A 17,881-nucleotide genomic window follows, 5' to 3' on the forward strand; every position below is an offset into this window, starting at 1 on the left:
CCTGCTCCCCGGGGGTCCTTTCCAGTAAATAACACAAATTATCTGTACTGAAAGTAAGAGTTTTTACAACAGGAATCTGTACTTTTACTGCAATATTCCAACACCGTCAGGTTTTAAATTGATGTTTTCTCAGGTTCCACCTGTACTAAAACTTGTAATATTTGATTGTACATGTAATCTGCATGAGCATCATGTGCAGAACAAATATTATCTGTTATATCAAGTACTTTTACTTTTAATATTTGAAGTACATTTAAGAGCCAGTACTTATATACCCTCAGTGTGCACTTTATTAGGTACACATAGACAATCCAATCATGCCAGTATACCAGCTCTGCCATAAATGTTGCTTTATGTTTCCTATAGTGTTTGGGGTAATCTTATGTTGTCATAGAAGAGGTGTTAATTTAGTGATATGTTTTAGCATCAAGGTCATAGTTGGTGGTGTTGTACTGAGCTGCATTATATTCAGAGGTGTTTCTAATATTTTGTCCCCCTCATGTATGTAAATAGGGAGGATAACAAATTAGAAACAAAACCTCTCAATATAATGCAGTTCAGTACAACACCACATTTAAAAAATAATTTCTGACTATTTCAATGCATCTTAATGCAGCAGTTTAATGCATCTTAATGCAGCAGTTTAATTCATCCTAATGCAGCAGTTTAATGCATCTTAATGCAGCAGTTTAATGCATCTTAATACAGCAGTTTAATGCATCTTAATGCAGCAGTTTAATGCATCTTAATGCAGCAGTTTAATGCATCTGGACGCTGCAGCAGAGCAGTTCGATCCATTGTGCGTCCTGCCAGCAGGGGGCACTGTAGCTCTGCAGCCCGACGGCCCTCGTTCTATTTGAAACACGTTTCCCCTTTCTCTCTCTCTCTTTGTGCAGTTTACTGTAAGTCCACAAATGCAGAATAAATTCATATTTGCTTTGCTTAATGCGCGCTGGCATGCAGCATCACGTTTTACAAGCAATGAGAGAAGCATGGAAAAGGAAACGTTTTTCAAAATTTCAGGTCTGGGGCATTAAAATAGGTATGGGAATGGGAATGGAAATATCACACTACTTCACTATTCAACTTCATATGAAATATTCTGATTACTTCAGCGGGAGTACTGTGGCTCTGGACAATATTCAGTTCAAAATACAGTACATATGAAATGCCACGTCCATTCTAGGATTTACTGAGAACGTTCTCCTGGTGTTTGGACGGAGGGATGAAGTGAAGACCTCCTGGATGTAGGTGACTCATCGCTGCGATTCTCTTAAAGAGATGTAGTCACTGTGTCCAGCTCCTCCAGCTCCTCAAGCTCCTCCAGCTTCTCAAGCTCCTCCAGCTTCTCAAGCTCCTCCAGCTCCTAAAGCTCCTAAAGCTCCTCCAGCTCCTATATCTCCTCCAGCTCCTAAAGCTCTTCCAGCTCTTCTAGCTCTTCCAGCTCTTCCAGCTCCTCCAACTCCTCCAGCACCTCAAGCTCCTCTAGCACATAGAAGCAGATGGATTGTCCTATTAATATTTCAGCTGGAGGGGGGTAGGGCTGAAATTGACTTTGAGAATGAATTGAACCTTCAACCAGCAGCAGAGCATTATACTGCTGCTTAATACAGTTAATAGAGAAACCTCAGCAGGACACCATGTTCCTGAAATCAAAGTCAAAAGGATTTCCATCAGACAAGAGGCTCCATCAGAGAGGAGGCTCCATCAGACAGGAGGTTCCATCAGGACCAGGGGGCTTCATCAAGACCAAGAGGCTCCATCAGGACCAGGAGGCTCCATCAGTAGGCTCCATCAGGACCAGGAGGCTCCATTAGTAGGCTCCATCAGGACCAGGAGGCTCCATCAGTAGGCTCCATCAGGACCAGGAGGCTCCATCAGGACCAGGAGGCTCCATCAGACAGGAGGCTCCATCAGGACCAGGAGGTTCTTCTGGTGACTTTCTCTGCTCCTCATGCTCTGCTGCTCTCAGATCTTCTCAGTCTCCGCATGTTCGCTAAATTACGCTGTCAGCTCGATGGGTAATGTTTAAAGAGCCGCCTGGGGATGAGGAGGAGTCACTTCAGAGAGGACATGAATTGATAATAAGGAATCTGAGATCCATCTTTAATGTGGCAGCCACAGAAAGCTCTTCAACATCCAGAGCTTCAACATCCAGAGCTTCAACATCCTGAGCATCCAGATGAACAATGATATTCCACTGTTTTTAACATTTTGCCCGTCAGGAAAGAGTAGAGACACTGAATTATTATTTTTAAATTATTAAAATGAATGTACCTGAGTGAAAAGATTGATATTACAACCAATACTACTAAAAGTCCTCTAACTCTCCCTATATTTCGAATATACTCCCTTCTACTCCCCTCTGCCTCCACCTTTACTTCACCCTACATGGAGCTAATGAGAGAATCTACATCACCATCTACATCAGTGATGTCATGGTGTCGTCATAGAGACAACTGTATCTACACTATACACTATACTACACACTATAATGCTCTGACACTGTAACGCTGTGACTGTGTAATGCAGTGACACAGTAATGCTCTGACACTGTCACGCTGTGACACTATAACACATCGACACTGTAACGCTGTTACACTGTAATGATGTTACAATGTAACGCTGACACTGTAACGCCCTGACACTGTAACGCGGTGATGCTGTAACGCCCTGACACTGTAATGCGGTGAAGCTGTAACGCCCTGACACTGTAAAACTGTGACACTGTAACACTCTGACACTGTAACACAGCAAAACTGTAACGCTCTGACACTGTAACACAGCAAAGCTGTAACACAGTGAAACTGTAAAGCTGTGACACTGTAACGCTGTGACACTGTAATTCTCTGACACTGTAATGCAGTGAAACTGTAAAGCTGTGACACTGTAACGCTGTGACACTGAAATGCTCTGACACTGTAACACAGTGAAACTGTAAAGCTGTGACACTGTAACGCTGTGACACTGTAATTCTCTGACACTGTAATGCAGTGGCAATGTAACGCTGTGACACTGTAACACCCTGACACTGAAACACTGTAACGCTCTGATACTGTGACGCTCTGACACTATAACACTGTAACGCAGTGACACTCTAATGCTGTGCTTCTCTGAAATATGTTGCATTTTAAGCGTTTCCCTTGAACGCAACATCGGCTGACGTAATGACGCAAGTTTTCTGAGTGCTGGTGACACGCAGAATTACCAATACAAGGATACACTTGCGTGTTCTGACTATATGAGAAGGTGTCTGTCTACTACCTTGTGATGTGGGGACAGGATGGTTTGAGCAGCCACACCTGACCTGGATCTAGGTGATTGGGTCAGGGTGTCTGCATACCCGTTGCTCGGTGGTTGGGTTAACGAGCAGCAGGTTAAAACCCCTATCCTCCCACTCACTCAGGTTAGGAGCCCTGTCATGACATGTTCTATCTGCTCCTAATTCCACCTAGCCTCTTCTCTACAATAAACTGATGTCTACAACCCATCGTCGTCTGTGTCTCTGTGCCGGAGGGCCCTGGAAATGCTACTTGGGGGGCGTGTGGCAGGCGGAACTGCCACATACCGACACGACACAGAGAGACGGGAGGCAGACGAAGCATGGACTCCACCTCCTGGTTTGCCCGCTCCGTCTGGCCGTTGGTCTGGGGGTGGAAACCGGAGGAGAGACTGACCTGTGCCCCCAGGGCCGAGCAGAAGGCGCGCCAGACCTGGGAGGTGAACTAGGGATGCTGTGGCGGCGGAACATTGCTGCCACGAGCAGGTCTGCGGTCTCCCTTGCCGATGGTAGTTTGGGCAAGGCGAGGAAGTGAGCCGCTTTAGAAAAGCGGTCCACCACTGTGAGGATTGCAGTGCTACCCCGGGATGGTGGGAGACCGCTGACAAAGGGCGATGTGGGACCAAGGATGAGTCAGGATGGGTAGGGGGCGGAGGGGGCCGGAGCGGGGTCGGGTGGAGGTCTTGGACCGGGCGCAGGCGAAGACGAAGGACCGGGTGTCAGGGAGCAGGGTCGGCCACCAGAAGCGCTGTTGGACAACGGCCAGGGTGCGGGTGATCCCGGGATGGCAGCTGAGGCGGGAGGCATGGGCTCACTGCAGAACCTGGGAGTGTGCGGTGTCAGGGACGAACAGGCCGTTAGGGGTTCCGGTACCTGGGTTGGGCCGGTGTTCCCGCGCTCGGGTGACAAGAGACTCGATTTCCCAGGTGAGCGTGGTGGCAAGGCAAGGGGGTGGAAGGATGGGTTCTGGATCCCCAGCATTCTCCTCTGCCGTGAACACGCGGGACAGGGCGTCAGGCTTGGTGTTCTTGGTGCCTGGGCGGTAGGATAGAGAGAAGTTAAACCGGCCGAAGAACAACGCCCACCTGGCCTGCCCGGAGTTGAGCCGCTTCGCTGTCCGGATATAGGCCAGGTTCTTATGATCTGTCTAGACGACGAAGGGGTGGTTTGCTCCCTCAAGCCAGTGGCGCCACTCCTCCAGGGCTAGTTTGACGGCCAGGAGTTCCCGGTTGCCCACGACATAGTTGCGTTCGGGTGGGGGTGAGCCTGCGGGAGAGAAAGGCACAGGGGTGGAGCTTACCGTCGGTTGGAGAGCTCTGAGACAGTACCGCTCCGACCCCCGTGTCTGAAGCGTCCACCTTTACCACGAACTGGAGGTTGGCGTCGGGCTGGGCCAAGACCGGGGCCGACGAAAAGCGGCTTTTGAGGTTGAGGAATGCAGCCTCGGCCGCGGGGGTCCATTTGAAACCTACTGCGGTGGAGGTAAGATCTGAGAGGGGAGCGGCGATACAGCTGAAGTTTCGGATGAAGCGCCGGTAAAAGTTTGCAAAACCGAGGAAGCGTTGGAGTTGCTTCCTATTGTTTGGGGTTGGCCAGTCTGTCATGCCGGCCACCTTTTTGGGGTCCATTTTGGGCGAGAGGGTAGCTGGGAGCAGAGGACGGGAGAGAGGGTTGGAGCTGGAGCGGCCGGAACGTAACCCTACCGAGGAGTTGTCCAGCCGGCAGGTGGCATGGAGGTGTCCTGGACCGCCGCAATACAGACAGGCGCCGGTCTGTATGCGGCGGGCTCGCTCCTGAATAAATACTGTGTGGGTGATGAAGGTAATTGGTCCCAGGTGTGTGAAATTGGCCGAAGGGAGCAGCTGCGGATGGGTCAAGAGCAGCCTCTAGTGGTGCTGGGAGGCCGTGGGCCTAACACTCCTGGTTGTATTCCTCTGTTTTCCTCCCTCATTTGCTGCCATAATTAAGAGGCCACGTGACCAGTTGTAGCTTCCATTCAAACAGTTTAACACTGCATGTTCCTCACAGACATTTCATACACTTTTTTAACTTTTGGGACTAAAATAAAACGGACACCATTCGGACCCGTTGCTCTGGAGCTGCAAGCGAACTCCATGTGTGAGGTCACAAACAGGGAAGATGTTTTGTTCTGTTTTCCACTCCGACACTTTGTGTTTCGACTGTATCCAATGCTGCAAAATAACAACACGGCACCGGTTCCATCCATTTCTTGTATCTTACGACTTCCTTGAATCTGGCAAAGTAAGGGGGACCACAACGCTGCATCAAACACAGGGTTATATCGAAATAGATTGTTTTAATTTACAAAAATACCAAAGAGATAAAATATTAATCAAACATCCCACAGAATCAACCAGGTAAGAAGGTAGACACACACACACACACACACACACACACACATACGCACACACACACACACACACACACACACACACATACACACACACACACACACACACACACACACACACACACACACACACACAACACACACACACACACACACACACACACACACACACACACACACACACACACACACACACACACACACACACACACACACACACACACACACACACACACACACACACACACACACACACACACACATACACACACACACACACCACACACACACACACACACACACCACACACACCACACACACACACACACACACACACACACACACCACACACACACACCACACACACCACACACACACACACACACACACACACCACACACACACAAACACACACACATACACACACACATACACACACACACACAAACACACACACATACACACACACTTCATTGATGATCCATTTAATAACAAGTGTTTTGTCAACTCAATGCTTCTATCGATAATGGTTAAAAAGTAACTAATACTCTGAGTAGTTTCTTTGTAATTTTACTTTGGTACATCCTGGTACAACCTGGTTGTCTCTCACAAACTTTCCCTCCAAGTCACGACCTTCTTCTGACCTCGAGGAAGAACTTCTGGCCCCTTAGCGTAACGTTAGCCAGCCGTGTGCGGTGAATGGCTGAGTCGGCCCCTGGGAACCACCTCAGCAAAATAACTGAATCATAAATGCCAAATCCATCGCTGCCATTTGGAAATGTCACACCTCTCCTCCACCTCCACTCCATCATGTCTTCTGCTCCAACTTTTTCACTTAGGGACGACTTCAACGCTGAAGATCCGACCGACTGAGCACAATGCAGATAGAAGCACAATGACAACAGGAAAAAAGTTCTTCTTCCAACGCTCATCAATCACACGTTAAATAACCTGCAGGAATCGTACAGCAGGAGGGAAACCGTAACCACCAGAACAATCACAACAATCTGAACAACGGAACTATTGGAATAACCGGAACAACCGGGAAAATAGTAACAAGCGGAACAATCTGAATAACCAGAACAATCAGAATGATCGGAAGAATCTGAACAATGTTGGTGTATTGGTGGTGTCTTGGTGTATTGGTGGTGTCTTGGTGTATTGGTGGTGTATTGGTGTATTGTCTGTGTCGGGATGTATTGGTGGTGTCATGGTGTAATGGTCATGTTTTGGTGGTGTCTTGGTGTATTGCTTGTGTATTGTTGGTGTCTTGGTGTATTGTTGGTGTAATGGTGGTGTCTTGGTGAATTGGTGGTGTCTTGGTGTCTTGTTGGTGTATTGGTGTATTGTCTGTGTCTTGGTGTCTTGTTGGTGTATTGGTGTATTGTCTGTGTCTTGGTGTATTGGTGGTGTCTTGGTGTATTGGTGGTGTATTGGTGTATTGTCTGTGTCGGGATGTATTGGTGGTGTCATGGTGTAATGGTCATGTTTTGGTGGTGTCTTGGTGTATTGCTTGTGTATTGTTGGTGTCTTGGTGTATTGTTGGTGTAACAGTGGTGTCTTGGTGTATTGGTGGTGTCTTGGTGTCTTGTTGGTGTATTGGTGTATTGTCTGTGTCTTGGTGTATTGTTGGTGTATTGGCGTATTATTGGTGTCTTGGTGGTGTCTTGGGTATTGGTGGTGTCTTGGTTTAATGTTGGTGTCTTGGCGATGTCTTGTTGGTGTATTGGTGTATTGTCTGTGTATTGGTGTATTGTCTGTGTATTGGCGTATTGTTGGTGTATTGGTGGTGTCTTGGTGTATTGGTGGTGTATTGGTGTATTGTCTGTGTCGGTATGTATTGGTGGTGTCATGGTGTAATGGTCGTGTTTTGGTGGTGTCTTGGTGTATTGCTTGTGTATTGTTGGTATCTTGGTGTATTGTTGGTCTAACGGTGGTGTCTTGGTGTATTGGTGGTGTCTTGGTGTATTGTTGGTGTATTGGTGTATTGTCTGTGTCTTGGTGTATTGTTGGTGTATTGGCGTATTATTGGTGTCTTGGTGGTGTCTTGGGTATTGGTGGTGTCTCAGTTTAATGTTGGTGTCTTGGCGATGTCTTGTTGGTGTATTGGTGTATTGTTGGTGTATTGGCGTATTGTTGGTGTATTGGCGTATTGTTGGTGTCTTGGTGGTGTCTTGTGTATTGGTGGTGTCTTGGTTTAATGTTGGTGTCTTGGCGATGTCTTGGTGTATTGGTGGTGTCTCTCCGCTGCTCATCGAGCTCCACTGGTTACCTGTAGCCGCTCGCATCAAGTTCAAGTCTCTGATGCTGGCCTACAGAGTGATTGCTGGGAATGCTCCACCTACTTAAATGCTCTTGTAAGTGCACATGTTGCCCCCCGGATGCTGCGCTCGTCAAATGAGCGTGGCCTGGCTCTGCCGGCCATACAGCCACGGCAATCCAGGCTATTCTCATTTGTAGTTCCACGTTGGTGGAACGAGCTGCCAAAAATGACCAGAGCGGGGACCTCCCTCTCTGTCTTTAAGAAGCACCTGAAGACCCAGCTCTTCAGTGAGTACCTCCTGTCCTAACCTACAATTACTTAGCACTACCTTGCAGTATTTATTGTTACACTAATGTTGTTGTTACACTAATCTCTGTCGCAATGTAGCTGAATGTTATTCTCCCTTGTAAGTCGCTTTGGATAAAAGCATCTGCTAAATGACTAAATGTAAATGTAATGTAATGTCTCGGTGTATTGTGGTGTCTTGGTTTAATGGTGTTTCTTGGTGTCTTGGTGGTGTCTTTGTGTACTGTTGGTGTCTTGGTGTATTGGTGTATTGAGGGGGTATTTGTGTCTTGGTGGTGTCCTGGTGTATTTTTTAAATTTCTTTCATTCGTGGTTCAAAGTTGAGGCCACAGTCAAGTAGTACTCCCACGTTTCTGGCAATAGACATTTGTGGACAGAGTGCCAAGGCCACTTTTAACTTGACTGGTAAAATTTGGGGGAGTGAACAATATAACTTGAGTCTTGGTGTCTTGGTGGTGTATTGGCAGTGTATTGGTGTAATGTCTGTGTCTTGGTGTATTTTTTTATTTCTTTAATTTGTGGTTCAAAGTTTAGTTCAAAGTCAAGGTGGTGTCGTGGGTGTCTTGGTGGTGTATTGGTGGTATCTTGGTATCTTGGTGATGTCTATGTGTATTGGTGGTGTTTTTGTGTAATGGTGGTGTCTTGGTGTCTTAGTGGTGTCTTTGTGATGTTTATGTGTATTGGTGGTGTATTTGCATATTGGAGGTGACTTGGTGTATTGGTGGTGTCTTGGTGATATTTACGTGTATTGGTGGTGTCTTGGTGGTGTCTTGGTGTCTTTGTTGTGTCTTGGTTATGTTTATGTGTATTGATGGTGTCTTGGTGGTGTATTGGTGTCTTGTTGTATTGTTGGTGTCTTGGTGTATTGTTGATGTATTGATGGTGTCTTGGTGTATTGTTGGTGTCTTGGTGTATTGATGGTCTCATGGTGCAGCACAGCACTTACCGGAAGGCCTGGTGGTCCGGACTCTCCAGTCTTTCCTCTACGGCCCTTAAATCAGAGACACAAAAGAAAGCACAATGACTAAAGTGCTATTACATCCAGACAATCTGTGGGAGTTTCAGGCAGCATCAATCAAACCGGAGCAGGAAGCGAGCAGTGAGTCAAGCAGGAAGCTTTTCACAGCTCGATGTCTGACGTAGCCAAAGGCAAAGAAAGTCAGAGCCGTCTCAATCAGCCTGAAGTCGATAGAGTCAGCGTGTACATCCAGAGGATTAGTGTTGCGTGAGAAGAGAGGACAACGTGGTGTTGACGTGTTCAGAACCCACACAGAACTGGCTCATACATACAACTTAGCTCCACTAAGAGAAGAAGAAGTATATTTAATATTTAATATTTAGTATAATAATTAATATTTACCACATGCATACACATGCTTTTTGGAGCAGTGGGCAGCATTCAATGACGCGCCCAGGGACCTGGTTCCATATGACCATCGCTGGTCAGACGATGATGTGTGCATGTTTTCGTTGGGGGTCCTTACTGATGTTAGGTGGAGGAAACCCCATGTGAGCACAGGGAGAACATGCAAACTCCACACAGAAAGGCCTCTAATTGGGGGCGGGAATCGAACCCAGGACTTTCTTGCTGTGAGGCTACCAGGAGGAGGAGGAGCCTGGGATCGAACAAGCAACCTTCTGCTTACTAGACAACCCGCCCCCTCCTTCCAAAAGTTGAGATGACAGTTGAGATGATGAGCTGAGGCTCTTCTCAGGTGCTTTGTTTTCTCCTGCAATTTGTGTTATAGTGAAAAGACAGAAACCATCTTGTACAAGGAGTCGTTTTAACCCGTTAACCCGTAGAAACTCTAGGGATCGCTCTGTGTTTCTATACATTTGGAACCAGGTCCCTGGGCACATCGACGAATGCTGCCCACTGCTCCTGACTAACCCCCCGGAGGAAGGACAAGCCAGGATGGGTCAAATGCAGAGGCCACATTTCACCGGCCACCATCCAAAGCATGTGCATGTCTGTGTGTATGTGGTGTGTTGCATGACAAATAAAGATTATTCTTCAAGTACGTCCTCTGCTGGGCTTTCTTGATGATGGAGCTGATGTTCAGCTCCCACTTGAGGTCCTGGGAGATGATGGTTCCCAGGAAGCGGCAGGACTCCACAGAGTCGACTGGGGAGTCACACAGGGTGATGGGGGTGAGTGTGGCAGTGTTCTTTCTGAAGTCCACAACCATCTCCACTGTCTTTACAGTGTTGAGCTCAGGTTGTTCTGGCTGCACCGGATGGTCAAGCTCTCACCTGTAGGCCTACTCATCCCCACCAGAGATGAGCCCAATGAGGGTGGTGTTGTCCGCAAATTTCAGGAGCTTGACAGACTGGTGGCTGGAGGTGCAGCTATTGGTGTACAGGGAGAAGAGCAGAGGAGAAAGAACACAGCCTTGAGTGGAACCGGTGCTGATGGTCCGGGAGTCAGAGACGTGTTTTCCCCTCTTTACATGCTGCTTCCTGTCAGATAGGAAGTCTGTGATCCACCTGCAGGTGGAGGCAGGCACACTCAGCGGGAAGAGCTTGTCCTTCAGAAGAGCCGGGATGATTGTGTTAAAGGCTGAGCTGAAATCCACAAACAGGATCCTGACGTAGGTTAGGAGTCCAAGTGCTGGGGGATGAAGTGGAGGGCCAAGTTTACTGCATCGTCTACAGACCTGTTGGCTCTGTAGGCGAACTGCAGGGGGTCAAGGAGAGAGTCTGTGATGGATTTGAGGTGGGAAAGCACAACGCGTTCAAAAGGCATCATCACCACAGAGGTCAGAGCGACAGGTCTGTAATCATTAAGTCCTGTTGTCCTTGGCTTCTTTGGGACTGGGATGATGGTGGGGAATTTAAAGCAGTCTGGTACATGGCATGTCTCCAGTGAGGTGTTGAAAATGTCTGTGAACACCGGAGACAGCTGAACGGCACAGTGCTTCAGGGTGGATGGAGAGACAGAGTCTGGTCCGACTGCTTTGCGGGAGTTCTGCCTCTTGAAGAGTCTGTTGACGTCCCTCTCCAGGATCAAAAGAGTTGTCACTGTGGTGGGGGAGGAGGGGGGGGGGGGTTCTGAGTTGAGTAGGTGTGAAGAGGTCCAGTCTCTTGCTGTGGTGGGGGAGGTGGAGCTGGAAGGCTGGGGCTGGTGGAAGGTGTCATGGGGAATGGTGTCAGGACTCTCCCATTGCCTTTCAAAGCGAGAGTAGAAGCTGTTCAGGTCATTGGCCAGGCGTGCGTTGTTCAAGAAGTGAGGTGTTTTTGGTTTGAGGTTCATGATTTGTCTGAACCCTTTCCAGACAGAGGCAGAGTCATTGGCTGAGAACTGGTGTTGGAGTCTCTTTGAGTTCAGTCGTTTAGCCACTCGCACCTCTTTGCTAAACCTGTACTTAGCCACTTTAAACATGTCTCTGTCCCCACTCCTAAACGCCTCTTCCTTCTCTAACCTTAGCTGTCTGAGTTTAGCTGTGAACCAGGGCTTGTTGTTGTTATAACTCACCCTGGTACGTGATGGTACACAGCTGTCCTCGCAGAAGCTGATGTATGATGTCACAGCCTCTGTGTACTCATCCAGACTGTTAGTAGCAGTCGTATAAACCTCCCAGTCGGTGCAGGCCAAGCAGCGTGAAGATCTGTCCACTTCTTAGATGTCCTCAACACAGGTTTACACAGCTTTCATTTCTGCCTGTATGCAGGAACCAGGTGGAGCATGACGTGGTCAGAGTGTCCCAGTGCAGTTCGGGGGACGGCGTGATAGGCACTGTTTACTGTGTTGTGACAGTGGTCCAAAGTATTCTCCTCTCTGGTGGGGCATTTAATAAACTATCGATATTTGGGGAGTTCATGGCTGAGGTTTCCTTTGTTAAAGTCGCTAAGGACAATAACTAGGGAGTCCGGGTTTGTCCGTTCCAAACAGCATATCTGGTGGGCGAGCATGCGCTGTGCGTCCTGCACGTTGGCCTGCGGTGGAATGTAAACACCGACCAGTATGAATGAAACAACCTCTCGGGGAGAATAGAAGGGTTTGCAGTTAATGAAGAAAGATTCCAGATCAGGAGAACAGAGCTGTAGGCTCACTGTCACGTCATTACACCAGCTACTGTTAGTAAAAAAACACAAACCTCCACCTTTTGTTTTGCCAAACCTTGTCATTGTTATAACTCACCGTGTTGTCTGTGGAAATAGAGCTGTAGTCATAGTGACAGAGAGTTGACTTTTGGTCTCGTGTGGGGCAATAATGACCTCGTAACCTTGTTTTAGTTGTCATGCCTTTCTGTGCTTTACATTTTCCGATGGGTTACCGTTCTGTGAGTAATTACAATCTCACGGGTTCTAGGTTTCTGAGACGTTACTAGCACATGAAACGCATCATTGATTTCCACAGTCCGGTGGATTTGACTGCACCTCACCACGACTTTCTGTGGATTCATGTATTTTTGGGGGCTTACACTTACATATATTTATGTAAGTTTTTCGATGGGTGACAATTCCATGAAACCGGAAAAGGGTTAACGTCTTTGGTGATTATTTACCATTTTTTTAGGATACAATTTTTTCAATTCATTCTGAGAATATGAATTCATCATTAACTCGCCAATTTTGTATTTTACGACTTCCTCTAATCTGGCAAAGTAAGGGGGACCACAACGCTGCATCAAACACAGGGTTATATCAAAATAGATTGTCTTCATTTACAAAAATACCAAAGAGATAAAATATTAATCAAACATCCCACAGAATCAACCAGGTAAGAAGGTAGACACACACACACACACACACACACACACACATAGGCACACACATAGGCACACACACACACACACACACACACACACACACACACACACACACACACACACACACACACACACACACACACATAGGCACACACACACACACACACACACACACATAGGCACACACACACACACACACACACACACACACACACACACACACACACAGACACACACTTACACACAGAGGCACACACACACACACACACACACACACACACACACACACACACACACACACACAGTTTGTAACCACTACAGAGTGACTCCACACTTTGCACATGATGTGAATGGACGTTCGTAGTCACATTTGGCTACTTCTGCTCAAATTAAATTGTTTTTTTCACTAATTACTGCTGTGAATGTAGATAAATGTGAATGAAACTTGAACCACGAGATGTCTGAGACGTCACGGTTCTAACGACACCACAATCATGCCCATGATTGTGGTTGTCCTGTTCCAGACACTTTTAGGCCAAAAAGTGCCAAGGAGAACAGAAATGATAAAAATACCAACAATAACAATATGGGATGGACCCCTAATAGTCATAATGATATTAATAATAATGTTACAATAATGTAATAATAATAACATTTGAATAATGAAATATTCTTTCAACCTTCAACCCACATCACAACAAAGCTTGATGCGCCGAGCACTAATTCAGCCACTGCATATTTCAGACGTTCTTATTCTAGCAGGTTATGAATTATGCAGCTTACTGATTTATTTTGGCAACATGTGCCCTTAAATCTCTTTGCGCCGTCATTTGCACTATGCTTTCAACAGACGTGTATCTAGGTATCAAACAGCATGTACACTCAAAACTGTGTCCACATCTTCTCTATTGTATCTTTGTATCTGATGGACCTGCTGGAGCTTTCAGGAAAAATGTCTTTTGAAAAAATTGAGCAGATCTTTAACCACGCCTCTTTCTCTACAAAGCCTCAGACTGAAAGGCTGTTTGCAATCAGCTAAGCTACAGCATGACGCCTCAAGACGTCCGTCCAAGGTAAATGGAAATGTCTGATCACTCCTTCAGTTTGCTGCAGGACACGCACCAGCAAGTGCAGTGGTGTGCGGCATGCATAGCCTCTGTACTCTGTATGAACATCTGTACCACCATCTGTACAAACATCTGTACTAATATCTGTACAAACATCTGTACTAACATCTGTACTAACATCTGTACTATTCTCTGTACTAACATCTGTACTAACATCTGTAATAATATCTGTTCTACCATCTGTGCGAACATCTGCACTAATATCTGTACTACCATCTGTACGAACATCTGCACTAATATCTGTACTACCATCTGTACAGACATCTGTACCACCATCTGTACTAACATCTGTACTAACATCTGTCCTAAAATCTGTCCTAACATCTGTACTAATAACTGTACAAACATCTGTACTAACATCGGTACTACGATCTGTACTAATATATGCACTAATATCTGTATTCATATCTTTACTAACATCTGTATTAACATGTGTATTAACATGTGTATTAACATTTGCACTACCAACTTGTGCAATCATCTGTACTAACATCTGTACGAACTTCTGTACTAACATCTGTACTAGCATCTGCACGAACATCTGTACTACCACCTGTACTACCATCTGTACTAACATCTGTACTAATATCTGTACTAACATCTGTATTAACATATGTAATAATATCTGTACTAACATCTGTACTAATATCAATACTAACATCTGTAATAGTCTCTGTACTAACATCGGAACTAACAAATGTACTCATACCTGTACTAACATATGTACTAACACAACTGTGCAAATATCTGTAATAACATCTGTACACAATCTTCTCTACAAGTATGTGTATAAATAGAACTACTATAGTAGTATGTGTATATGTGTAGTACTACTATAGTAGTATTCTTATATGCATAGTACTACTACAGTCGTATGTTTATATGTATAGTACTACTATAGTAGTATGTGTATATGTGTAGAACTACTATAGTAGTTTATGTAGAGTACTACCATAGTAAAATACCCTATGAGGATGCTTAGGTCTGGTTTCCATAGCAACAAGGATGTGGAGGGGTGGAGCTGCACCAACAGGTCGGAGAGAAACACGTTCAGATAAAAAAATAGAAAAACCTCCCGGTACAGCCCCCACCCCCCACAACCTCTTCCCCTCCTCTTTCCTCCTCTGCCTTCTCTTCATCTTTCCATCCTTTCCCTGTCACCTGTTTCTCTCTCTCTCTGTTGCTAGGCAACGCCCTGTCCTATAAATTTGACAACATTGGAGGCTTGATTATTATTTCAACACTTCCAGTGTGAGGCCTCATTCAGGTCAATGCAGTGTATCAGAACGGGGGGAGGAGGGAGAGGGATAGAGGGAGGTAGAGGGAGAGAGGGATGGAGGGAGAGAGGGAGGAAGGGATGGAGGGAGAGAGGGAGGGATGGAGGGAGGGAGAGGGAGAGAGGGATGGAGGGAGAGAGGGAGGGATGGAGGGAGAGAGGGAGGGAGGGAGAGAGGGAGGAAGGGATGGAGGGAGAGAGGGAGGGAGGAGGGAGGGAGAGAGGGATGGAGGGAGAGAGGGATGGAGGGAGGGAGGAAGGGAGAGAGGGAGAGGGAGAGAGGGAGGGAGGGAGAGCCAACCTTTCCTGTTGAAAACACTTCTCCTTCTTCTTCTACTCCTCCTCCTCCTCTCCTCCTCCTCCTCCTCCTCCTCCTCATCTCCTCCTCCTCTTCTTCCTCTTCTTCCTCTTCTTCTTCATGTCCACCGCACTTTCTACAAATATTGTGCGTGCTTATTAAACATTAAAGTTTCAAGTCGCTCTGCAGCAAAACAGGGACAGAGTCTGAAGTCCGTCTGTCTGGACCTGTCTCACTGAGCGTCCGTCTCACAGAACACCACCCATGCTCTGGAACCCATGGGTGGTGTTCAGGAAGCTTCTGTGTAGAGCCTGAATCAGAGCTCTTTCTGCAGCTCCCCCCTTCTCTGATTAGGGTTAGGGTTAGAGCCAGACCTCCCGGCGGACCCCCCCGGCTCCTCGGGCCCCGGCTCCCCGGGAGCCCAGGACGCCGGCACAGAGAGCGCCCGGGGCCCGCGGCCCTTGGTCAAGCCTCAATAAAACAGGATTTGTTCCAGTTGTTTACTGCGGCTTGAGAGGAGCAGCTGCCTGGCAACGCTTCTCCCATTCCAACCGCCACACGATGGCCCCTCACTGACAGATATTTAAACAGCAGGAACAAAGGGAGGGCTGACGCTGCGTCGCACTGAAGACGCTGCTTGTCCAGACAAGACTGCACCTGTCGTCTTTTCGGCAAAACCTGGTGTCTGGTGTCAGAAGGACTCGATTCAGCCACTAGATGGCAAACTAGCTTCTTCCTAAAAACTGCAGAGGTGGAGGGAGGATGCTGTAAGATCGCTCCCAGAGAGGAGGGATGTCCTCACTGCAACAGTCTATGATGTGAACTGGTCAACAGCCTTAATTAGGCAGTTTAGCAACTAGACAGAGGGTACTGAGAGGTTCCTGTCCGGGTTCCAGGGGATGGTAGCTCAGGCGGTAGAGCTGGTGGTCTAGTCATCTAAAGGTTGCTGGTTGGATCCCAGGCTCCTCCTGCTAGCATGTTGTAGTGTCCTTGAGCAAGACACTTAACCCCTAATTGCTCCTGATGGCTGCGTCCGTCTGTGTTTGAACAATTGTAAGTCGCTTTGGATAAAAGCGTCTGATCAATGACTAAATGTAAATGTTCCTGTCCGGGTTCATCACGCTGAGAAAGCAATAACAGGGGGTGGTGCTGTTTTAAAGTGTGAAACAACGGAGGTGGTTCCACAAGGTCATGGACTCCACCGTATCAATGAGGAAAGAAGCATCAAACGTCCTGCAAACACAGGAGCCCAAAGCGGCCCTGGAGCGGTGGCAGCTGAGCCGACTCAACAGCCCTCCACCGCTGTCAGACCTCCACCTTCCAATGTGGCTATTAAAGCTCACTGACTTCAACCCTGAGGGTGGAGGGATGGGGGGGCACATTATGCCAATTTGCAATTTTATGTGTTGAGAATCATGAATCCATATTTAAAGCTCCTCTGGATCAACTGGGCGGGGTCTGGATGCTGCTGACGTAGCCAGCTCTCAGCATCTCCTCTGCTGCGTCGCTGCTGCTCCTTCCGTGTTCACCACCAGGTGGCGCTATCTAGCTCCTCCCAACCAAGCAGTTGCTTTTATAGAAGGTGGAGGAATAATGCAACCATCCACGGACATCCAGGGACGGAGGGACGGAGGGACGGAGCGATGGAGGGAATGGAGGGACGGAGCAATGGAGGGATGGAGGGACGGAGCGATGGAGGCATGAAGGGATGGAGGGACAGAGGGACGGAGGGACAGAGGGACGGAGGGATGGAGGGACGGAGGGACGGAGAGATGGAGGCATGAAGGGATGGAGGGACGGAGGGATGGAGGGATGGAGGGACGGAGGGATGGAGGCATGAAGGGATGGAGGGACAGAGGGACGGAGGGACAGAGGGACGGAGGGACGGAGGGATGAAGGGACAGAGCGATGGAGGGATGGAGGCATGAAGGGATGGAGGGACGGAGGCATGAAGGGATGGAGGGACGGAGGGATGGAGGGATGGAGGGACTGAGGGATGGAGGGACGGAGGGACGGAGGGACGGAGGGACGGAGAGATGGAGGCATGAAGGGATGGAGGGACGGAGGCATGAAGGGATGGAGGGACGGAGGGATGGAGGGATGGAGGGATGGAGGGACGGAGGGACGGAGGGATGGAGGCATGAAGGGATGGAGGGACAGAGGGACGGAGGGACAGAGGGACGGAGGGATGAAGGGACAGAGCGATGGAGGGACAGAGCGATGGAGGGACGGAGGGATGGAGGGATGG

General features: G+C 47.8%; 1 protein-coding gene across 1 annotated transcript in view; it reads right to left on the reverse strand.

Annotated features, from left to right (window-relative positions):
* Nucleotides 1–17,881, reverse strand: part of LOC307242175 (uncharacterized protein) — a gene marked incomplete at its 3' end in the record, with an annotated part of 106,586 nt that overhangs the window by 41,567 nt on the left and 47,138 nt on the right. The window contains exon 12 of the mRNA XM_080016507.1: nucleotides 9,167–9,211. Coding sequence (XP_079872633.1) covers nucleotides 9,167–9,211 — 45 coding nt within the window. The remainder of the gene's footprint in view (nucleotides 1–9,166; nucleotides 9,212–17,881) is intronic.

This window comes from Zeus faber (assembly GCF_960531495.2).
Source record: "Zeus faber genome assembly, chromosome: 16".
Lineage (NCBI taxonomy): Eukaryota > Metazoa > Chordata > Actinopteri > Zeiformes > Zeidae > Zeus > Zeus faber.